Source organism: Dermacentor silvarum, chromosome 5 (genome assembly GCF_013339745.2).
Source record: "Dermacentor silvarum isolate Dsil-2018 chromosome 5, BIME_Dsil_1.4, whole genome shotgun sequence".
NCBI lineage: Eukaryota > Metazoa > Arthropoda > Arachnida > Ixodida > Ixodidae > Dermacentor > Dermacentor silvarum.
In genome coordinates, this window is record NC_051158.1 from 131754506 (window position 1) to 131780323 (window position 25818).

Below are 25818 nucleotides of genomic sequence, written 5' to 3' on the forward strand. Positions count from 1 at the left end.
TAGTATGTGCATTGAGCGAGATTTCGATCCAATGGAAGATAAAGATAGGCTTTTCTGAAAATCGATACGAGCAAATATACTTAGTTCTTTTGTTCTCTAATAGAGAATGGTTATACTTAAGTGCTGCACCGGTAGCAAATTATTTACTTACTAAATTTGTTTAATTTTTTAAGCAAAAATAAGACTACCACTCAAGAACGTTCCGGGACCACTGAAATTTTATTTAGTCTATCCTACACATTCATATCTTACATTTGCTTCAAGTAACGTAAACGAACAACATCCTGCAATAGTAAATACGTATGGAGGAACGGCCTTTATATGTCGTTGTTCGGGGTGCATCTTTCCTTTGTGTAAACAAATTTATGTCCCTTATATTGGGTGCACAGCTTTCTGAATGCGTTCCTGCATGGAGTACGCTGTGGTTCTATAGCGGCTGCTCGCCTCCAGAGTAAGCATTGCGAAAATGCTGAAAGAAATAGAAAAAAATACACTTGTACCGCAATACAATTTAACGTCGATGCAATAATTCGTGCACTTTTTGATTTCATTGTTGTTTAGACTAAATAGTTAGTATTGAAATCCTTCACCCAGCTGTATTTATTTGAAGCGAATCTGCCACGCCTACATATAAGTTTATGTTTTGTCAGCATTAGGAATTTAAGCCAAACCTCCACACCGCTTATTAGATGAAAGAGATCGTTCTGGTAATATGTTTGAAAGTAAGAAAGCATGTGCAACTTCGCCAGTTTCACTATATCGTACTTTTTATAAAGCAAGAAATTATAATGTGGAAAAAAGCTAAAAATATTTCACTCAAGGAACCTAATCTCCCAAATCAAAACTAGTGTTTGTTGACAGGCACCGCAGTAGACTGTCCCTGATAATTTTCACCACCTTGAATTCTTTCATGCACGCCCAAATCTAAGTAGATGATCCTTTTTGCATTTAGCCCTTATCAAACTAAGGCCACCGTGTCCGAGAATCGAATCGTCGACTTCCAATACAGTAGCAGAATGCCACAGTCAATAAGCCTCTGCAGTGGATGAAAAAAAGTGCTGCTAAGAAGTCGTCACCTAACTGCCATCTGTATAAAAAGTTCTACGCGTGCGCGTACAGTCCTGGAATGAACAAATCGCCTGTGATTGGACAAGCTGGTGGCAAGGATCACATGGTACTCGTTTTAAGAATCGTCCGAATGACGGAAAGGTTTGCTTGGAATTCCTCGCACTGACTCACGAAAAGGGGAAATTTGAAAGCAAGAATTCCATCAACGCCGTGGCCTCGTGGTTCTGTGTTCGCATTTGTTACGGAAGGACGTGATTTTTAAAAACCATTCCGCCGACAGTTACCGGATGATTACCCAAACGGCCACAGGCATCGCCCGGTCCGACACTCTGCTGTCTTTAAAGGCAAGCTGGCCTGGGGAAAGCGAACTTACCATGTCAATCTCGTATGGAGCACTATTTGGCACGACAAAACCATGCAGCATGCGTCTGGGCAACTCCCATTGCGGCCATTACCAATGTGGCGTCTCAAAACACCTAAAAGGTGGGGTGTAGTCGGCTTTGGCAAGTACACATTTGGTACAAAAGTCCAACTCCGATAATGGCCAGGAATGTGGCCCCGAGCGCGCTTGCACTTGTTTTGCTGGTAAGTACTCGGCAGCGGCTCTAGCTTGCCTCCCACAGGTGCGCACGAAGCGGTGCAACGCTCTTTGTGTTTTGACAAGCGGTGGCAAGTGGTGACAAGTCACACCAAAAACCTGGTGGGTTTCCGGCCGCCAGGAAGTCGAACCCCATGTCTCCAGGAAACCAGGTGGATGCGCAACCACTAGGCCGTTGTTGTGGTTAAGACGTATAATGTTTTGAAACGCTTTATCCGAGATTTACACGGCTATACGACGCTGATTACCTTTCCCAGAACCCCTACCTGGGCGGGCCACTAGCCGGAGCTGCAAACGATTCATGTACCCATTTACGTTGGGCCATCGTCAGACAGAAGCTCTCGCGGCACTGTAACGACCCAACTTATGACTGTCACCTTCTTCGTCTTGTTCTGGCTCGAATCCACGCATGCCGAGTACATGGGGACATAATCCACTTTTTGCATGTCCGGAGTGCGCATGCGCTACACCCTAGCGGCGAGCGCCGAAAACGTTTTGTACGGCGTCGGTGGTTCGTGCAACTGACGGCGCGCGCGTATGCAGCATAGTCGTCGAGGACGCGAACTCTTTTATTGTCGGCGCTGTGCCGGTCGACGACGCGGTATTTGCGCTGTGTTTCGGTAGAAACTTCAGCTGTTCGCAGTGATATTCGGTTAACGTCCGGTACATCACAATTTATGCCGACACGACACCGATGTCGGTCAGAAGTAGACCTGACGCCGGCGCCAACGCTCGGCCGGCTGTAGTTGTCATATTGTGCCAGTGGGGTACCTATATTTTCGTACAAGTATGACGAAGAAGCGACCGACGACACGACCGACGACAGCGAGTGATCGTACTGTGATAAGCATTCTTGCCGACGACGTAGACAAAACCAGTGTGATCAACGCCGTGCGAGCGGCCGCCGAGTGAGAACATCGCACCGACAACGTGAATATCGCAGTAAATGCGCTCGTGTATGTATTTATTGACGCTCACATTGAGTCGAAACGTGCTTCCGACGCTGATATGCACGATTTCAAGCCCTTTACAGCCCTGCACATTAAGTTTGAGGCGTTGTCAATCTCGTTTAGGCAGCTTCATTAGGCCTAACACAGCCTACGAGTTCGTCCGCTACCGGCGGACCTGAAATATAGGATAAGCAAGTACGACGACGGAAACTGCTTATATAGTTCGGTCCTGACCTTACCGACTTGAAGTGAACCAATCTTAGCATAGTACGATGCACCCACAGAGAGTGGGAAGCGGCGACACGGCGCAGTGCTAATACCGCGGTACAAGCACCGTTCTTGAACGAAGGCTGTCAGTCGCAGTCGCCGGCGCTTCCGTGAACGAAGTGCAATTACGGAGAGTGTACTTTTATGCTGCCAGATTTAGTAGCTACCGAAAACCCAGTTTGTCTTTTATGCTAAACAGGCAACAAGTGATGGCCCTTTCGATACTGCATCGTAAGCAACCACACCGCTCGTTGCCACGCGACTACAGCAGGCAGCGGTATTTTCGCGTGCCAGTGTGGCTAGGTGGTCGTTGTCGCCGCTTACGATGTGCCTGGGACGTTCATGCCTTCTCGTCTCCGTGCGATCGCTTGTGATAAGTGCATGATAAGTGTTCATATATATTTTGAACATCTCTATTTTTTCGTGTAAGCGGTGCACGGTTTCTGCTGTACTTGAAGCTAACAGTGAGCGGTGGCCGTACGCGTGCCGTTGTAAACAAATGCGCCGTTCTCGCGTTGCATAAATACTCTGGGCGCAGTGTCGCCCCTTCAAAGGGCTATGGCCACTGTGGTCAAGACTCAGCTATAAAAGCAGTTTTTAACATCCTATTAGCGTACGTTCAGTGCAGGTCTAACAGTGGCAAATTCATGAACTCGGCTGTTATATATATATATATATATATATATATATATATATATATATATATATATATATATATATATGATACGGCTAACCTCCGCTGAGCGGAATCGACCCCAGCTTATACTTGATGTGGGCGGCTGGCGAGTGCTCACGTTTGTGCATTTCAAATTCTGAAGCATGTTTGGACTCATATTCGGTACGATCGAATAAATAAGAATAACAGGAATAGAAGCGTAGGCACTGTGTCAATCGCGTTACGGTGCGATGTATTCGTTCAGAGGCATATTGCAGGGTGACTTGTTTTGTCGGCGTAGCTGCACGAAATCCCATGATCGTATTTCGACGACTTGCGGTTGTAAGTCGCACCAGAGTCGTTGCCGGCCTAGGCATCCTGTCCAACAAGCGGCCACTCACACAAAACGAAAATTACAACGACTGACAAATGCACAAACTCATTTCAGCTGGCTTCTTGCAGCCTGCCTCTGCGTCCTGCGGGGCCCCGACGCCGTACATATTGTTTCTCGCGGAGCCCGCTAAGGTGGCGCCACAGCCCAATGCAAAAGGCGGATTCTCTCAATTTATTGCACTGCGTGAACGAAACCTCCACTGGGTGCTGTGGCATCTTAGAGATTGGTTATTCTTTGTTATAGCAGGCTGACATTGGCCTCCTCACGGCCCTCGCCAAGAACCTCCAAATATGTTTTTCTTTCTGTTTTTTTTTGTGTGTGTTTGCGCAGCCTCAACTGCCAAGAATATACGGGAACGCAACATTCCGCAGCCTTAGCCCACCTATTCTGCTACATCAACAGTTGGCCAATTTTCACGGCATCCTATTGGCTGCATTATATAGGGCCGCAACACATTTCAGCATCTGCACACGGCTCATGCCACACACCACGTGGCCCATCAGGGAACGAGCCCTAGGGGGCGGAAATCCACCTGTGTCGGCCTCAACCACCCGGGCTCCACTCGTATTACAGGAACACGATACTCCCACACGTAACGTGAACTCACAAGAATTGCTGCGAGTCCTATGTCGGCAATTTGCACATGCAGCGTTTCTTGGAGCCCCCGCTGCGCCTGTGGAAGGTGCTCTGAAACGGAGACAGCGTGCGGCACTTACCCGCAAGTAGATAGTGCAAGCGCGCGCCCCAGTCTGGTGTTCGGCCACTTCATGGGGCCTTTAACGTTTGGGAGGGGCACCCACCTGAAGGCCAATTGCCGGCATGAGACCGGGAGTCACCCTTTTGGCCGCAGCGGTGGCTTAGTCGTTGAAAATCCGCCGCGTATGCGGGAACTAGTGGTAACAAATCATGCTTCAACCAGAAACTAAAGGCTTGGAGAGCAACGTCCCCTCGCTTGGGTATTGGTAACTAATGGGTGTTATCATCTCCAAAGGTAGTGTTATAGAGATTTCCCGGAATGGTCTCGGTCCTCCCGATGTCCAACCACTGGCAGTGTAATTGTACATCATCTGCGGCTGTGGTAGGCTATCGCCAGGTACGGCAGAATATGTACAAGCGTGCGCAAGGCTCGTGGCATCCTATACGGGACCTCTATGATAGGAAATGGGAATATGTACCCAAATCGAAGGCATCCGTGCCGAAGAGGTGCATATGAATGCCACATGAAAACTGTCACAATGAGAGTACCCCAAATTCGCCGGGTGCGGCCGCAGTCACCTCTTCAAACATTGTTCCCGCCTTCTTCGTACGAAAAAAAACCCCGTCTAACCATTTAGAGCGTATCAAGCTAGTTCAACCGGCGCACATTTGCACAACCTAATATACATCGGCAACACTTCGGTGAAATCCACTGCTATTGTCATGGGAGAGTACTGGCTCTCAAGAAGCAATTACTGGTCGGCGTCCATGCTGTATGTACGAGATGTGCCTCAAGTGTCGGAAGTATGAGCCTTTTCTAAAAACGCTGCAGCTCATGCGGCACCATCAAGTAAATATGTGCCCCAGATTTCACTCATCTCAAAATTTAAATTCTGCTCATACGCCCTATCCTCGCGAGTCATCCAATCAAGCTTGGAACATTTAGTCGCGTTTTTATCAGAAAATACGGCTTCCTATGCGTTAGCATGTCTGGTGCACGTCTTTGTTTCCTGTGGATACAAAAATGTAGGTTTAAGTAGTCGGTCCTCCAGATATTAATTGCCCGAGGTATGTCAGCACCTGTTAAAAATGTTACGGGGAAAAGAAATAAGAAATGTATTTACAGCGTATTTACATGACTGGCAGTGGCTGGCAAGATCATAGTAAGCAGGCGAAGTCCCGAGCTTCGTCTTCTTCAAGTGCTCGCAAAACGTCTTCTTCATCGCTCTGTCACATGACCCCCGGCGGCTGAAGCACCGACCCGGTGCTGGTTAGGAGGCGGTCGAGTGATACGGCTTAAGACGCGCGACGTGGACTACGTCGGAACAAGGCTGAGCCACGGTGGGGTCAAGAGGGGCGACTTCGTAGGTGACGTCGGTTACTTGACGCAAGACGCGGTAAGGACCAGAGTAGCGTGAAAGCAACTTCTCCGAGAGGCCAACGCGTCGCGACGGAGACCAAAGGAGAACCAGGGCGCCCGGTGTGTAGTGGGCGTCACGATGGCGAGTGTCATATAAGCGCCGCTGATTTTCCTGCGAGTCCACAAGTCGACGTCGGGCAATATGGCGTGCCTCTTGTGCCTCGATTGTGGCGTCCCGGGCGTACTCTGATGTGAAATGCAGGCTATCAGGCAGGAGGGTGTCGAAAGGTAGTGTAGGGTCGCGGCCAAATAAGAGGAAGAATGGAGAGAAGCCTGCGGTATCGTGGCGAGAAGAATTGTAGGCAAAGGTAACGAATGGTAATGCAACGTCCCAGTCGCGATGGTCAGCGGAGACATACATGGATAGCATCTCAGTGAGGGTCCGGTTGAGACGCTCGGTTAGACCATTCGTTTGTGGATGGTAAGCAGTAGCAAGTTTGTGTTTAGTCGCGCGCGAGTGTAGAATGTCATTAACAACTTTAGAAAGAAAGTAGCGGCCTCGGTCGGTAAGGAGCTGTCGAGGGGCACCGTGGTGAAGGATGACGTTTTCTAGTAGGAAATCGGCGACATCGGTTGCACAGCTTGTCGGAAGAGCCCGTGTGATTGCGTATCGGGTGGCGTAATCTGTTGCTACAGCAATCCACTTATTTCCCGAAACAGACGTAGGAAAAGGGCCTAAAAGATCAACGCCTACACGAAAGAATGGTTCTGATGGCACGTCAAGTGGTTGAAGGCGGCCAGCAGGGAGTGTGGTCGGCTTTTTTCGTCGTTGACAAAGGTCACACGCAGCGACATAACGGCAGACGACACGGTAAAGACCAGGCCAAAAAAAGCGCCGACGAATGCGGTCGTAAGTCCGTGACACGCCAAGGTGACCGGCAGTCGGCACATCATGAAGCTGGGCGAGAACAGTCCGGCGCAGATGCGAAGGGACAACTAAGAGTCGGTCAGGGCCGTCAGGGCGCATGTTACAGCGGTACAAGATGCCATCGTGGAGTTCAAACATTCGAAGGGAAGGGTCGGGCGTCGTTGAAGTCAGCCGTTGAATAAGGTCTTTTAAGAAGTCGTCCCGGCGTTGTTCCGCTCCGATATCTTCAAAAGCACTCAAAGAGAGAACGGTGACAGGAATGCCGGCCATACAAACGTCAGGTGGGTCGACAGGATGGCGCGACAAGCAGTCCGCAGCTTGGTGTAACCAGCCTGTCTTGTATACAACTGAGTAGTTGTATTCTTGAAGGCGCAGAGCCCATCGGCCAAAGCGCCCAGAAGGATCTTTCAGAGATGAAAGCTTACACAGAGCATGGTGGTCAGTGATGACTGTGAATTGCCAGCCGTACAAATAGGGGCGGAATTTTCCCACTGCCCAAACGAGAGCCAGACACTCGCGCTCAGTGATGGAATATTTGCGCTCAGCAGGGGAAAGAAGGCGGCTGGCGTAAGCACGGTGTAAGAGTAAGGAGAGGTGCTGACACTCTCCCCCCAACGCGCGCGAAAGCGCCGCTGGCTCGCGTCCAGATTATGTTCGGCTTGGTTGCAGCTGGTTCGGCGCCGTCGTAGAGGGCGCTGCGGTATGCGGTCCCAGCCTCGGCGGCAAGGCGCGTGCTGCCGCTGCTTCGTCTTCCTGCTTGCATGTGCGGTTGCGCTGTTTGCGAAGGCACGATTTTTGTTCGCGTTCGTTTCATGAGCTTGTGCTTGGGTATTGTCGCCACGGGCCCTCGACGAAGGTGGCAGCGGCCTTCTGAGGGGCGTTTGAAATGGCTAGAAAGTGCTTCGTTCCGAACTGCAATTCTGGATACCTGACTTGTGCGGAGCGTGTGCCTTTATTCAAAGCGCCGTCCGACAGCGGTCTAGAGCAGTGGCGCCGTGCAAATCTGAGGGCAGACCGAACTCTAACGCCTACCGACCATGTGTGCACAGCCATTTTTCAGAGGATACGATATCGATGGCATAATGTCACGACATCGAAAGCTCGAGGGGCAAACGAAACGCATTTGTCGGCAGAGGCAGTAGCAAGAACGGACGGTTTTAAAATAGTGCGCGCTAGTCACTGCTTCTTCTTCTTCTTGCTATGTTTTTCATAAGTGCCGATGTGTCTTATGCCGTCGTCATCGCCGCGCTAGACACGAGGCAATATTACGCGGAGCGCTCGATAGAAGGATTCCCACCTTATTGCCAAACTGTCCAAAGAACCTCACACGGTCAAATAAACCTCGAAAGCCGCTGCGGAAGAGAGAACCTCCTGTGTGCCGGAGTAGTTTGTGCAAATTTTGCTGCATGTAAAAGACATATACTGGGTGTCCTAACTACCATGCACCAAGATTTAGAAATATTAAAATGTCACGTAGCAGGACAGAACCAAGATAATGTTGTCTGCCGTCGCTTGGAGATACTCAGATTATTTTTATATTCCGTTTAATTACATAATTATTTTCATAATTGATTAATCAACTCTTTTCATGCTATAATTGGATAAAAAGTATGAACAAGAGAATTGTACAGCAGCATGGAAAACTCCCAGTATAACTTTCTGTTGCTCAATACGTGATACATAAAAGTGTTTTCCGAGAGTGAACGAAACCCGCGAATACAGCAATATTGCCGCGCGACTGGCCGCTCGAGGCACTTTGCGTGCATTCGTGAGCTTCTTTCATGCTCGGAAAAACACTTCTACGTAGCGCGTATTGAGCAATACAAAGCTGTATCGGGAGTCTTTGATGTTGCTCTACAATTTTCTCATTGACACTTTTACTCTAATTATAATAATTGAGAAGTTGATGAATAAATACGACTAATTATCTAATTAGGCGAAATGTAAAAAATAGCCGAGTATCTCCAAGGGACGGCAACAACATTGCTATGGTTCTGTCCAGCTACGTGACATTTGCATATTTTGAAATATTTGTGCACCCTGTAAAATACTACTGTTTTCTGTGCAGATGTGTGCCTGATTTTCACATTTGTTCCATCCTGGCTACTGAATTTTTTTTCAATGCGCGTGCGGTGTATATTACACGCTTGCATGTTTTTATACATTTTTCCATTGTGGGAGTGTATGAGACCGCAAGCTTCTGGGATGGTTATCACCTATTAAAATTATCGAGCTGCTTCATGCACAAGTTTTTTCGTATTGTGTCTATGCAAAAAAAAACGGTCTATGGGATTATTGTGTGGTGGGTGTAAGTGTATTTGTGGACAGGCTGTAGCATGCATTGTCAAACACGCTTACATTGGCACATTCTCATGTGCAATTTATTAAAAAAGAAAGTCACCTCTTTTTTTTTTAGATCATGCAAGAGCCACTCAGTCCTCAATGGACGAAAGCCCAATGAATAATATACATGGTCTATGTTAAGTGGAATTGGAATAAAAAAGGCATTTGCTCAGGTTTTCATCAGTAAACTGTGGTAGTGATGCTCTAATTCAAGATAGACACCTGCCTTCGTCCCGCCTAATAAATTCCCATTTGAAAGAGTTTTTACATAGCTGATGTGCATTCTCATCTTAAGTTCTAGCTATGAACAGCCACTTTGCTCTAGTGCGCTGCATATCGGAAGCTTGCGCCGTTTCATTTCTTAATTTATATCGCGGCCACATTGAATTCGCGCAACCATGATTGAACGGTTTTCTGAGTGTGAATGGAAGCAGCGATAAGCATGAAATACATTTTCTGGTCCACTCACTATTTTATTCTGATCGAGGGGTAGCACGTGGGCTAACATTTTCATTTTTTTTGTGCTTGGATGAACGCCTAGACCGGACGAAACAAATTGCGCGAGCGAGGGTAACTTCAGTGGGCTGTGAGTGCTGCCCGATTGATCCGTGTTTACGTCATCCACGCCCTGCACAAGGAACCTTCATGTTAGCGAAGCCTGGTACACTTATCACTTTAATGAGAAATAACGATTTTTTTTCGCGCTTTGAGATTTACTCGCTCCATTACGAACGAAAATTTAGCGGAGGCAGGGGAATGCCAAGCCACCGGCGCCGCTAAGCTGGGACCGCTGGCCGCGGCGCCCTCTATATGCTCGCAGCAGAGCTACTCGGTGCGCTCGCGCGCGGCCGAACATAATCTGGACGCTCGCTCGCGCGCGGTGTCAACACCTAAATATTCTTCCACCGTGGGCGTAAGCAATAACACGGTCTTGTCCTTGTTGTTTCTGGACCAGGATAGCTCCAATACCATGGCCGCTGGCATCGGTACGGACTTCTGTTGGAGCTGACCCGTCAAAGTGAGCGAGAATGGGAGGGGAAGTAAGCAGCCGGATCAGCTCAGTGAAAGCACGAGCTGGCTCACGGCCCCAAATTAAGGCAGCGTCTTTCTTGAGGAGCTGAGTAAGAGGGCGTGCAACGTCCGCAAAATTGCGGACAAACCGACGAAAGTAGGAGCAGAGCTGCGAACGTCCTTGGCGCACGTTGGCACGGGAAAGTCTTTCACTGCCCGGATTTTATCTTGATCAGGACGGACACCAGAAGAATCGACGAGATGTCCGAGCACAGAAATTTCACGACGACCGAAGTGGCATTTGGACGAATTGAGTTGTAGCCCCGCCCGACGAAAAACAGATAGGACCGTCGATAGGCGTTCGAGGTGCGTCGCAAAAGTCGGAGAAAAAACTATCACATCGTCCAAGTAACAGAGGCAGATGGACCACTTGAAACCATGTAGGAGGGCGTCCATCATTCGTTCAAATGTGGCTGGGGCATTACATAACCCGAAAGGCATCACTTTGAACTGATAGAGGCCGTCGGGAGTAATGAAAGCCGTTTTCTCACGGTCCATGTCATCGACGGCAATTTGCCAGTACCCGGAGCGAAGGTCTATGGACGAAAAATATTGTGCTCCATGGAGGCAATCAAGGGCATCGTCAATGCGTGGTAGCGGATAGACGTCCTTCTTGGTTACCTTGTTTAGGTGCCGATAATCTACGCAATATCACCAACTGTTGTCCTTTTTCTTAACTAGGACAACAGGGGATGCCCATGGGCTACAAGAAGGTTCAATGATGTTACGAGAAAGCATCTTATCAACTTCGTGTTGGATGATTTCTCGCTCGGTAGGAGAGACGCGGTAGGGTCGCCGATGGATTGGGCTCGCATCCCCGGTGTTAATGCGATGTTTGACAACAGATGTTTGTCCGAGAGGACGGTCTCCAAGGTCGAATAAGTCCCAGTATACGAGGCAAGGAGGCAACGTAGTTCATTGGCACACTGGGGCGGAAGGTCGGGCGCGATCATTTTATTAGGGCATTCAAGTCTGAAGGGGCAGGAGGCACAGCAAGAGTTGCACACGAGGAGTCGTCAGCATTTAAAACCGAAATCTGGTAGTCTTCGGCCGGCGTGATTTGCGCAAGTGATATGCCGCGCGGGAGAACTTGTGCACTAAGTCCAAAGTTCGCTAGCGGAAGACAGGACGTGTTGTCCGTAATGGTAATGACGGTGTGAGGAAATGCGACGTTATGCGAGAGCAGGACATCCGGATTAGGAGATACGATGTAGTCACCGTCTGGAATGGGCGGAACGGGTGAAACACCTATGTAGGTAACAGCAAGGTGAGGGAGGCGAATATGCTCTGTGGAACATAGCTGAATCGGAGCACTATCGGGGGGATCAATAGTAACAGCTAGAGCGAGTTGCACAACACCAGCAGAACAGTCTATCAAGGCGGATTGGGCTGAGACAAAGTCAAGTCCCAGGATTAGGTCGAGAGGGCAGTGTTCTAGGACATAGAATAAAACAGAAGTATGATGATCGGCGACACTCACACGAGCTGGACACATGCCAATAACGGCCGGCGTGCCCCCGTCGGCGACTCGGAGCACAGGCGACGGGGCAGGAGTGAGGACTTTCTTGAGACGATGGCGAAGCTGAGCACCCATGACAGATACTTGCGCGCCAGTGTCAATCAGAGCCGTAACAGGTACACCATCCACGTTCACTTTGATGAGGTTCCGATGTGTGGGCAGGGTCAGAAGAGGATTTTGGCGTCGGGGCGGTATAGCAGCATCACCTCTAGGTGCTGCACCCGTTAGTTTTCCGAAAGCGTGCGCCGGAAGGAGCTGGGCGACGGTGACCGACGCGATGGGGGCGAGCGGGAGGAGCGGCGATGTGGCGAAGGAGAGCGGCTAGAGCGGGCGGGCCGAGAAGTGTCGCCAGGAGTTACTGGTTGCATGCGCGGTGGGAAGCGAGAAGCAGCATGAGGCGGGCGGTCGGATGGCAGGTAGGGTCAAGGGGTCGAATTCCACGAAGAGTGGCAGTGACGTGAAATGGGACCGATACGGCCACAAGTGAATCATATTGGCCTGTCGTCGGGAGTGCGCCATTCAGCCGGGTTGCGATACCGCGGAGGGGCATTCATGTTGCGAGGGCGCATGGCAGAGGTGGACGAAGCGTAGTCAGGCTGATTAACGGAGCAGACATTGGTCAAGCCAACGTTGGCCAATTCCTGGCGTACGACGGTCTGGATCAGGGAAACGGTGGACTGGCAATTGTCGGAGCCAAGGCTTGGCGTTTGGATAGGAGATGCGGCCTCGATTTCACGCCGGATGATGTGGACGATGTCATCAGAGCGATTGGGCGTGGGCAGACTGCGGAGGTCTTCGCAGGTGGACGTAGCAGCCGTGTTGGGGAGGCGGGGAAACGGGTGGGCAATGCGGCGGCTCTTGGCTTCTTCAAACCGCCTGCATTCGGTAATGATGGCTTGTACAGTCGAAGAATTCTTAAAGACGAGGAGGTGAAAGGCGTCATCTGCTATGCCCTTAATGACATGTGCGACCTTATCAGCTTCGGACATTCTCGGATCCACTTTGCGGCACAGAGCGAGCACGTCCTGGATGTATGTGAGGTAGGACTCAGTGCACGTCTGGACACGCGAAGCGAGGTCTTTTTGAGCGGCGCGCTGACGTCCAACAGGCTTGCCAAACAAATCCGTGAGCTTCTGTTTACAAATGTCCCAGGTGGTAAGTTCCTCTTCGTGGGTCTGAAACCAGACGGGGGCTTGGCGGCTATGCTGTCGCTCTGCAAAGCAACAAGGCCCGGGATCAAAGCCCGGTCGCGGCAGCCGCACTTCGATGGGAGAGAAATGCTAAAGCGCCCGTGTTCCACGCATTGGGGTTCCATTAAAGATCCTGTGGTGGTCAAATGTATTCCGGATATAACCACTACGGCGCGCCCCATAATCAAATCCTGCTTTTGGCGCGTAAAACCCCAGAATTCAATTCATGGATCTTTAAATGCGATTATCATTTTGGCGATGCTTCCCGTAATTCGCTGGCGCTAACTTGGTATCTATCTATCTATCTATCTATCTATCTATCTATCTATCTATCTATCTATATATCTCGATTCGTTACTATGTAGCAACAACTAGTCTCAACACGTTGATCTCATATCAGCGATGTGAAAGAAGAAACTCTTGTGAATGGCGGTTCTGCATATCTGCGCAAATCTGCAGAATCTAAAACTACAGAGATAAGACACTGGGCTAAAATTTATCTACGACTAAGTAGTATTAAAATGACAAAAAACCTGCCGCGGTAGTTTAGACGGTATGGCATTGCACTGCTGAGCTCTCGGTCCCCGGTTTGATCCTTGCCACGGCGGCCTCATATAATTGGGTACGGCATCCAAGAAGGCTCATGCACCTTGGTTTAGGTGCATCTTAACAAACACATGGTCAAAATTATAGCGGTGTTTTTACTACCTCAAACCTACAAACTATATGATTTTATCATGTAAAACACTACAATATAATTTATTTTATTAAAGTTCACAAGCAGAACTCATCTTATATTAGCCATAATGTCAATATATCTGGTTGTACATATCACCTGTTGGCATTAAAGCAGTGTTGTTGCTCCATTCCAGTGTGTTATCTGCAGAAAAAACAATAACTCTTAAGGTTTGTTTAGGATATTTATGTGCTGCATTTCAGAATACAGCAACAAGGCGGCAGCGACAGGGAACATGTTGAGGCACAAGCGTGTATCATGCATTTCATTCCTACTGTTTTTTATTGGAATATCAATGATATGGATGCTCGAGACCCGTTTTTGGCGTCGCCACCAGCACCGCCCTGATGTCAGTGCATAGAGGCCCGATTCGTGGCTCGCACGGGTAGGGTCCGAAGGCCTCATCAAACGTGACCGCCGCGCCGTGCATTTTGCACCCAAAGCGAAGAAACCAAGTCAACATTAAACTATGTTCAATCGGCTCGACAGCAGAAGCCATTGTGTTCACAGTGCGGCAGCAGGCAAATGACAGCCACACACGATGGAGACAAGCATTGACGGCCAACTAAACATTATTTTTGTGAAATCGTGAAGCACACACATACACACATATCTGTGTGTGTGGATATTAGCACCCGATTGCGCACTGCAGTCTTGTGTAGAAGATGAACTTATTCAGGCAGAATATGGATGGAGTAGACTGTAATTCATAAGTCCGGCATGCAGATATTTGCAAGCAATGTAACCAACATCTCTGCTCAGGCACGGTTGTTTTCCATAGGTGACTTAATTAATTCATGTCCTCTCACCACCAATACCAATGAGGTTACCAAAAATATCCGTTTAATATCCATTATCTGTATTATCTTTCTATATTTAACGTGCAGGATTCAGCACGATACAGGACTATATAAACTAGTGACTGCTCCAGCCATCCGCTTATGACGCCGGTGATTGGCAGGGCACATGATGATCTATGCACTCAAGAGAATAGCATTGTATTGCACTGGCTAGCCGAAACTGCGACTTGCCACTTGAAATAGGCTACGGTGGCCGTCTGCAATGATGCGGAAATTATACACCATAAACCACCTGCCGAAGCCGTATGCATTGTAGGAGAAGTGAGAAATGCCGACAAGAAAGTTTCCTGTAATGCCAACAGGAAGTTGTTTGGCGCACTGACACGAACGACAGATACAAACAAAATGTTCGGATAGTATTTTATATATTCCGAGGGGCAGGTAGAACTAGAAAGAGAAACTGAAATAAGTCAAGAATTTTCATGAAACAAAACAAGTATACTGAAACGTTATCTTCTGCGGACGACCTATCGACCATCATCACAACCTTCGCTCCATTTTACGAGCCGCTGCATGGCACGCGAGCAGCGTTCGAGTTCCGTGAAATATTTTTCACCACCAGAAGTGCTTGTATGGATCTGTCGTGGCCTAGGGCAAAAAGGAAGACCTCCCAGAGGTGCACCACTACCATTATACTTCTTTGTAAACGTGTGCCGATGTTGAAGCTGAATTTTCATGACTAGAACATTTTGTGCATGCACACATTGCTTATTTGCAATAGCATTATGCACTGATATTAATCAAACCGCGATCCTCAACAGCACAAGCTCTGCACTGGGCGTTGTTCTTCGCGTGGCATTCCGTCGCTTTGAAATTTACAAGGGCAAACATGTAGAACGGAAACTTAAAGTCTAATTACCGCCTCATAACGTCACTTCCAATCAAGCTAAAAAGATTTCATGCTCAGTGTCAGTATGATGGAAAGACATCGAGAATGAGAGCTAGTGCAACACAATCTGCATAGCACAATATGGCTCTGATACGTTTGTTTCTGAGTTACGAACGCTGTATAGCAATACAGGTAGCGAATATTTGCATTCGAATCCCAGTCCCCTCACTGATCCTTTCTTGAGAGCAATTTTAAGAATTGTTCGCTTATTATATTGGAGTTTAATTGAACAGATATATTGTTTAGGTTATTATTGGAGAGATATAATTGTCCCATTTATTTCAATTTTTATACTTACCTTCTCGCTGTGCAGCGACAATAAAGCAAGTATTGTCAGCATAGAGGATATTATAGCTTCCAGATATTCTATGGTCCACGTAACCGCCACCTGGGAGTGTTATAAATCCTTGTATACAATTAAGGCAAACCAACGTGCATTTCGGTTGGCCATGTGACTAGCTTTAACGCTTATCACAAACTTATGCATATGAATAGTTGAAAACAAGTCATTTATCGACATTTTGAGAGTATTTAAAGTACGTGGTGCTTTAGGGAAGTGATGCTATAGAGCAACACTTGTTGTCAAGCATTCTGTGTAGATCTGGTTGCCACTCCTTTCGCGACAGAGTTATTTTATTGTTGACAGATAAATTAAAGGACAAATGTTGTTAATTGAAATTATAAGCATTAGCTACACCACTGGTGTATGAGTATAACGTCAGAGTTGTTCTTTACATGTGTATTTTTTGTTCGTTCATTGCAGAAAGATTTCTCGATACCCAATAAGTTGCATTTTTTAGTTATCCAAAACATACTACAAGTATTATTTTAAATAAATTGATATCAGAGCAGGCACTGTCTCAATGTTATGATGCGATGCATTGGTAATTTATGCCTCTTTTCTCCCTTATGGATGTTTCGCTTGTAATAAGGACTGGTGCTTTTGCAGAAATTTAGTTGCCATTTACCGCCTAACTAAACATCTTTATATGACGTTTACTCCAAATACTCATACAACCAATATCATGACAGTACAATTATATGCACGATGTCAATTTTCTTTAAACTACAACGTGCGAAGACGTGAGCCATTATTTACTCAGATAAACCGTGACGAGGAGGCCCTGTGCGGCTTGTGGTCTGACTTCAAAGAAGGCTCTTCTGCAAATAAATTCAAGAAAAATGAGCATCACTCACACAATAATAATATTTGCTATTATATACATGGGCATCTATAACAACAGCGCGAGCATATAATACATACAAGGTGTTTCAGCAAACTCAGGCCAAACCTTAAAAAAATGCATGTGTGCAATACGAGAATGCAATCATTGTCCACTATGCACTATCTGCTACCACTTTGCTCACTATACCCTTGATAAACCAGGACCATTCTTTTAGTTACCAAAATATTTCCTTAACTTTTAAAGTATTATAAGTATTATAAAGTATTATATATTTAAAGTATTATAAGTACAAAATATTTCACGGAAATGTTAAAGCCTATTGTAGCGCCTAGTACTATATATAATAGCGTACTGATTCAAATCTCAAACGACTTTCTTGCAGTCAGGAAAAATAAAACCACACCAGCAATTATTGCACAAGGAAATGATGTCGATTTTTCTCAAAAGGCTCTACACCTTCTTTATGGACAGTGTTGTCATGAAAAAGTATTTTCGAAGTTGGTTATATAAACATTTTTAAATATTTACCTAAGCCTATAGTAGAAAAACATTTTGAGTAGCTGAAGAAGACAGTGAAAAATACTAAGTTAGTTACATTCGTGTAACACACACATGGATGTTTCAAAGCTCTGCTCTAGTTAGCTGAAACACCCTGTAAAAGGAAAAGAAAGACCACACTGAACTGTTGGCTTGCGGTCACACTTTAAATATATATATATATATATATATATATATATATATATATATTAAATATATTTAAAATTAAATATATATTTAAATTCTTATATGCGCGACAAAAGAACACATCATAAACGCGCACGAACGTCACCACATACAGCATGTAGAATTCAAAGCCCTGGAAAGAACTCCAATGCAAAAAGTCGAAATAGTGAATGTACATCCTATGTACTGTAATGTCAACACTAACATTGGTGCCACTACTGCAGCTGCGGAAATTCGTCTTTAATTATATCCTGCTTTGCTGAGAAAAATGCGAGCTATACGAAGCCAGGATAGGTCCCCATAAAACAACGTGTGTACGGGCAAGGGAACGAGATAGATGCGACCCGGCTGAAAGCAAGGGCAAAATAGCGTAGCGCGTTCAATTTGAAATGCAGTCGACGAAGACGGCAATCGCCGCTAGGGCGCAGCTCCCTCGCCCTCCCCTTCGCCCCTGTTGGCCAGAATGGCTGTTCTGCACAGGGGAACAAGATAATGTCTAGGGTTCCAAGCGGGCAGGTAGAAGCGCAGTTTCATGGCAGGTGTGAGAGGGCCGTCAGCGATGGTGGATTGCCGTAGTGACATCGTTGGGTAGGTGGGATTGGTCCTGTTGGTCACCCCGACGTGTTCACGTCCGTTGACGGAAACCGTAAAAAAGTTGTGTCCTGTTCCAAGCCATTGAATGCGTCATCATGCAGGGGCGTAAGGCAGCGGGATATGCATTCACGGCATACGAACACGTGCTTCGCTTTACGTAGTGTTGGGTTTGGCGTTTGCCGCAGGTTCCATCCCACCGGTGTACACCACCTGTGGTTGCGACTCGCGTCCGAGCGGTCACTACGAGTTTACGTGGCTGGTGATGTGCCAGGTGCTGGGCTATCAAGAGGACCGGGGCGACGTTCAAGAGACGCAAAAAAGGGTTTATTTACAACATTTACATTTCGAAAGTTTCAATGTACGACCACACAAGCGAGCACGAACGAGCATACCTTTACAGCACTGAAGGTTCGTTTTAACGCACATCATTTTCCCCCATTCTCTCGTCGGGGGAATTCTATGTCCGTCTTCTTGTCCAATCATAATCGTCAGACCGCTTGCAAAAACCCGCCCCTGGTGACGCACCACACCGCCGGTCTCCGCCTTTGGTGTCCAAGCTTCGACCTACCCTCTATGCAATGCCATTTCACGGGAAGCTTGGGTTCCCACCAAGTCGAAGTCGTCAGCGTAGGATTTTTGGAGCAATTCGCCGGTGATACAATGCCAAAGACCGCTTCAGTTTGGGGTCCTTCACAGAACATGACTCGTTCATCAACTCAGACGAACACGCGACATAGAATCCTTTGTAAATCATCGTGACGTGACGTATGCTGACTCGCCAGCTCTTTGGCGTTGAAAAGGCGATGCTGCATGAATGTCCTTTGTTAGCTGCACGCTTGCCGGTATGCATACTTCGCCCAGAAGGATCGGCAGGTTCAACAACGTTCCGTGACTACAGGTTTGCCGGTGAAGCATTCTTTGTCGAGAAGAGCCGCCGGGGACAAGAGTGTTAAAGGCCAATCGTATCTGTAGGCCTTTGCTGACGAAAACTTACACGGAGACTAGTAGGAAATGACGCCTGATAGTACTGGAATGAAACTAGTTTAACATGAATCAATGGTCAGTAGGTCAAATCATGACCTACTGGTCATGGCTGTCGGGACCTGCCGTGACGACAGTATTCGCGGTGAAAAGCTAACCGGGCAAGTGCAACGTTGGGCCATAGGCAACATGGCGCTTGACCAGCTGCCTCCTACCATGCTCACCCACGACGTGACATCTGCTGATCAAAGGGCGTTCCACCTCCGCAACTTTGCCCATGAACGGCGGTGGATAACACTCCGTTACGTGTGCATGCGTGATTCTGTGCTTGTTATTTTTAATTCGATTAGCATTCTTTGACTACTTCAGGCAGTTTGAAACTATCTACCTATCTGTATATCTATGCATCTATCTTTCCATCCGCTTGCTCCAACCCAGTGGCCCGTGTTGTGTGCCAGCTTGAACCCCTATAGATACGTGCTCGTGGTTGTGATGCCACTGTGGCCGATCTATCGTCCTCATTACAGCATCGTCGTCTGGCTCTCCTCATCATGTCGTCGTCAGGCCTTGTTCACCGAGTTAGTAGCCAAATTGTTCAGCAGTTTGACCCACTAAGTATGTGCTCGTGAACATTATATGGTCGCGGTCATTGCATCGTCGTCATTCAGGCTTTTTCCTCCGACTCTCGTGATGCTGCCGTTGTCACGGCATTGTCACACAGTCGTCATGCATTCATTTTCATACCTTCGTCACGAGGCCGTCGTGGTCGTTTCACTGTTGTCATTCCAGTTTCGTCATTTTACTTTTACCATGCCATCAACGTCACTCCATCGTCGTCATACAAACCTGGTGGTACAGTCGTCCTTACCTCATCGACGTAATACGCTTGTCGTCATCATACTTTACTCACACCTTTGCCATGTCATCGTTGTTACACGGTCGTCGTCATGCATTCGGTTTCTTACCGTCATCATGATAGCGTCATGGTTGAAGTTGAAGTTGACGTTTATTTCTTTCTTTGTTACAGAAAGAGGAACAAGAGCTAAAGGCCATGTGGCCTGACATGGGGCCTGACGTGACATTTTATATGCCGTCATTGCCTCGTCGTCAGTATTGGTCATCCGACTATGTCCATCCCATCGTCTTCACACCATCGTTGTCACACAGCCGTCATCATACCATTGTCTCCATGCAATCGTAGTCACGCTGTAGTTTTACCTTCATCATAACTTCAGAAATGTCATCCTATTATCGCCATAACGCCGTCGTCAAACCGCCTTCGGAGTTCCATCGACGTCACTCCTACTTTGTCATTCAATAATGATAATGCCGCCGTTTTCATGGGATCGCTGTCGTTTGGTCATCGCGAAACACTAGCTGTTCTTATTCATGCATCCGTTCATATTCCATCGTCTTCATGTCATCGTGGTCGTGTCATGGTCGGCAGCCCTCCTTCGTCATTTGGTTCTCGTCATACCATATTCATCACGCCATCATTGTCACAGGCTTTTCGTCATCCTATGGTTCTAGTCCCGTCATCTTCAGGCTGTTGTCGTTATATCTCCGTCATCATAATTTCAAAATTCGCATCCCATAGTCGTCATGCCGTTGTTGTCAGGCTATATTCGTTATATCGTCGTCATTGTTTCATAATTGTCATTTCATTTTTGTCACGCTGTCGTCGTCATAACTACTTTGTCGTTCCAACGACGTCACTTCTTCATCTTCATCCCATCGTCGTTACTGCGTTGTCGCACAGTCGTCGTCATGGCGTCATACTTATAGGTCACCTTGGCAAGCGAGTGCCAAGCAAACTCGGCCGATACTGAGACAGTGTATGTCGTATCTGGCCGAAGCAATGTAAGTTCAAGGAAGATCACTACAGATTTTATATTATCGTGACTTCAGCATGAGAGTTGCTACACCGCTTGAATACTAATCACGTTACCCTGAACAGTCATCGTGAGATATGTTCTGCCGTTATTTTTAGTCAACAAATGTGTACTGCAATTATACGGACGATAAAACTACAACCCTTATTTCGCACCGCCATCTTGCTCAAGCATTACATTGAGGCTTGTTCAGAAGCTAGAAATGTCAATATCAGTTTCCATATTCGATTTTAATATTCCTCAAACATTAGTATTCGACTTGGAAACTTTGATGTTCGAACACCCCAAGTAAGAGTTCAAAACGCCAACAAACTTACAAACTTCTTTAGAAATTCGGTTTTGTGGTGCCTATGTCGCAATTTGGATAAAATGAATTCAGGAAGGTTTCTCACATTATTCAGGTAATAAGCACTGTATGTGTGGAAATTGGGCCTAAAATCAGTCATTTAGATGAACGACGCATCAGTTAAATTGCACTTATGTGCATAAATTTGTTGAGATCAAAATAAAGTTAGATGCAGGTATATTCTTTCTTTTTCATAGTTTGGGTCAGGGAGTGCTGTTATAACACTTCCAAATCTGACACTAATACGTGCTCAACACACCAACCGCTACACTTTCGCCTGACTCTGAATAACATATCAGGGATAAAAGTAGTCTGAGTCTCATTGAGTCCTAAAAAATTGATTGTACGCTTCCGAATACGCGAGTCTGGATGAATTCATGAGTCTGAGTACGCCTCAGTGAGTTCAATACTACGAGTTTGTGAGAGCTAATGAGCCTGCATGAGCCTCAGTCTAGTAAGCCTCAACCTCTATGAGTCCGGTTGGGCCTGCTGTTGTTGAGCATAAGTCCGAGTGAGTCTGGCTAGGTCCATTTCTTGGTGAGTCTTAGCCCATGTAAACCCTGCCGAGTTTGGTCTTAGCTAGTCTTGATTCCGAGTTAGTCATGATGAAACTGTGCTCTGGTGAGTGTGAGTAGGACTAGCGGTGCCCGATTGTGCCTAATTTCTTTGAGTGTGAGGAGAAGTGAGCCGTAAGTAAAATACCCATTTTGTGATTGGGCCTCGGTGAACACTGCTTACTTAGGCGGACGTATGACTGCAACTACTACAAATGTATTATCAAAGTGCAACCCCTGAACTTGTGTAGTTGTTGTAGGAAGCACTACTACAGAGGCGTGTGGCATATCAGTCGTTCTATTTCGCCGATTACGAACTGTATTAATTTTCTGTCACAAGCTTTGTACACCCCTTCTTTGTTCGGTTGGACGCATAAATTTCTCCACCTAAATACTAATGTGGAGCCTATATCACGATGGTTATTGACTTATGTGCAATTAGCACAAACGTGAAAAAAAGTAGTGACATGCCATATTGCCAGAGCCGAAACGTTTGTGCACCCAATCTTATCTCTCGCGCGTCCCACTCTACACTCTTCGCCAGAGAGCGGCGCCACCGTTTGGACCGCGTATTGGTGCGGGTGTATTTCCGTTGTGCATCGGATAAATAACGAGCTTTATATTGTCATCGTACAGCAGCAGAGACCAGGCTGCAGATGCATAGTGACCCAAGTTAGTATCACAGTATCATTGAAGATCAGTACCGACCGAATGACACATACCAGTGACCCAAGTCGGCGTCATATAGGATTGTTGAAGAGCGGAACATACCGAGTACCAAATAACCAGTACCGTATCCCAAGTGACTAATGTTGGCGTCAAAGTCAGGTATCCGCAACTTCCCCCGGAAATTAAATTTGTTACCGGAAGTACCGAATATGTCGTGGAGGGGGCCAGCATCTGGCATTTATTAGCTCCAAAGTTCTCCGAAATCTGTATCTGGATGCTCCAAACTGCTCCAAAATTAAGATTTGCTGCTCCAAAAATTGCTCCAAATCTCAGTTCTTCAGTGGCAGCACTGCTTTTATTACAGCTGGAAAACATAGCAGATTACGGGGCGTCTTTATACTAATCGACGAGGAGATTAAGCAAAGGCTACTTGAAATAGACGTTGGCTACAGCGAGGCTTGAAAAATTAGGCTTGAAAAAGGCCATTAGGCTTGAAAAAGGCAAAACTGTGTGTGTGTGTGTGTGTGTGTGTGTGTGTGTGTGTGTGTGTGTGTGTGTTCGTTTTACCACCCACCACGTAGTGCATGAGCTGAGTGATGCAATTGAGACTGCGCAAAAGGAGTACATGATAATGCTGTGGCCGTGTAACAGTGGAAATGCGGCGTATTCACCACTTTACTTAAACCGTAAACCGTCTTCACAGTGACACCATAGGCAGTTACAGATATTTACAGATATAGGGCAGTATATTTTATAATAAGCCGGGTGTCAATCGGGGGCATTCTCCGTGCAATCCTGACTACATATCACTGTGTCTTGATCACGCCCTAAAATTGAGAAGATGCGAAACGAACTTCTTCAAGATGGCATTTTTTTACCCCAAAGAATTCACGATTAAAACAAACTGTCACATGGTGTTGCCACCCACTACCTCCCCGGATATATTATTTTCTTCCTATTTACGAGATGCGTACTTTAATTAAGCCCTTCTTTCTTCAACGGTTGTAAGAGGTGTTGCTTCCTTTTTGGCTATGTCCTTGTTATTCGGTTGTTTGCTGCCTTGCTTTTTTGTTATACCTTCTTTTATCAATTGTGTTAGCGTTGTCTTGCCCCCCGCCCCTGCTGTAATGTCGCAAGGTGCTGTAAGTATTGTAATCAATTATTAAATAAATAGGTTCGTTGAGGAACGGCACATATATAGGTACACAGTGCAACATACCCAATGACCCAAATTGGTCCGACAGTTGGTGGAACCCTTTTTCTTCAGCACAGCAACCAAAAGCGTCACCCTTTTAACCATGCGTATACACGTGACCCAGGTTCGCGGGAAATATACACGTGACCAAGTTGGCGGGAAAACGGTTAGAGACATAAATAGAGGTGCAGTCAGCACCCGAAAATTGCACGAAGTGCCCTAAGAATGATAATCGCAATAATACTTTAGGTTTGTATGCATAAACAATGTCGCATCAAGCTTTTAATTTAAGTTGACGATGTGTTATAGAACCTCAGCACAGGAGATATGGTGACAGGCTCACAAACTGATCGATATGCTAAGGTGTTCAATTTCTAAATTCACTCCATTCTCACCAAGTTTATTTACCTCAAAAATTATCACTAGTGTAAATTAGTCCGTTGTGCGGTTGATAAAGCTCGATAAAAATTCGGAATAATAGATTACATTGAAGGTAACCCTTATTGATGGTAATATTGTATCACAGAGAAGATCGAACTGAGCACATTTTATTTATCACGTCCTTAGCAGCTGTACAACTTTGTGTAGAAAAAAGGAAGTGTAATTGAGTTTTCTTAAAACTCTGCGTCACTCACAATGTATGGCGCTTTCCTAGTACACCGGAACGCTGCAAATAAGGCAGAATAAAATTCATATAATTCTGAAGAGCCATAAAACACAAGGCTGTCACAAATGACGTAAATATTCATACTAGTTCAATTGGCCTGGCGATTGTAGCTCTAGCGATAATAATAATCAAGTTGAGGAATAAAATTCAGATATTTGTGCTGTTTGAGCTCACCTAGCTAGTTTTATTTGGTCACGCACGTAAAGAAACCCGTGTAAATAGTGGAAAAAACACAGCCCAGAAAAGACAGGGACACGAGAGAGTGACACGCCACGTGTCCCTGTTTTTTTTTTTTTTTTGCACTGTGTTTCTTCCGTTGAATCATCAACGGAAGCCCAAGCTTTCACGCTAAACCGTGTAAATAACTTCCTTATGTGCGACCCCGTGCCGCCAAAATTAACAGCTAAATTCAGTTTACTTAAAGGTAAGAGCGGGCTTGTGTCATTCTGTCCGATAAGAATGACGTTATTGTGAGCCATAATTCATAACCTCATTTGTTGAACTTTCGAGCTTTGTCGTTGCACCTTGTTATTAATTTTTCCCATAATAGCTTCAGCCCTTTGTGTACTGTAATTTCGATAGTATAGTTCCTCCTGGTAGAAGCTCATAGCCGACCCCTCACCTTATGGCTTCCTTATAATCGTTGTACTGGAATAGCGTGGTACCTGACATCACTGTCACAGCCGCTTGTCCAAGCCCGTTGCTTTTAAAAACCGAAGTAGTCCCTTCGTCGCCTTCAGCTGCGATGTCAGGTACCACGCAAGAGTGCCGGACTGTGACTGACGATGTGTGTGCTGTGCTGTGTGCTCTATCTCTCTCCTCCCCATCTTTCATTCCCCCTCATCCCGCTACCATGTGTAGGGTAGCAAACTGGTTGTGCTGAACTGGTTAACCTCCCTGCCTTTCCTTCTCAACTTTTTCCTTCCTTCCTTCCTTGTACTGCAATACAAATTAGAGCTGCGAAATATTTGTCTCGCGATTTCGCATATACAAATGAAGAAATTATCAAAACATAAAGGAAACAAAGTAAAATTTCTAGTGAAATGTTTTCGCAATACGCTTAAATCGTGGACAGATGCTCACCAATTACAGCCTTAGAGTACTTAGCTGCATGTCGCCTGTTTGATCTGGAGCACATCCTCCGCATTCCGAGACGGAATTCAAAAGCGCGTTGTGTACCGTGCACTCGGTTACAACACCATGTAGTCAACATTACTGCCTAGTGCCTCCATTACGGCGTGCCTCATATTCAGATCTAGTTTTTCGCATGTCAAACCAATGCACATGATTTTTATTGCACAAGGTACAAAAGTATGTATGACAAACTTCAGAAGCTAAATCGTAATGCGGTACAAGTGGGAATGTCAAAGCAGATAAGCTTGCTGCGGGTGCGTTGAATCCGACACTCATGGTAGATGCAAATTTGAGTCTATTACTGCTAAGCAAATGATTCACACAAAAGCGTTTGATAAAACATTCTAGGGTT

General features: G+C 46.4%; 1 protein-coding gene across 1 annotated transcript in view; it reads right to left on the minus strand.

The window, feature by feature from the left end:
- Positions 1-253: 253 nt before the first annotated feature.
- The window catches only part of LOC119452589 (uncharacterized), a 55876-nt gene continuing 30311 nt past the window's right edge, over positions 254-25818 (minus strand). Inside the window, exons 5-9 of the mRNA XM_037714638.2 lie at positions 24301-24332; positions 16624-16685; positions 15823-15912; positions 13875-13919; positions 254-469 (exon numbers count right to left, since the gene is read on the minus strand). Of these exons, the coding sequence (XP_037570566.2) occupies positions 318-469; positions 13875-13919; positions 15823-15912; positions 16624-16685; positions 24301-24332 (381 nt within the window). The 3' untranslated portion in view covers positions 254-317. The remainder of the gene's footprint in view (positions 470-13874; positions 13920-15822; positions 15913-16623; positions 16686-24300; positions 24333-25818) is intronic.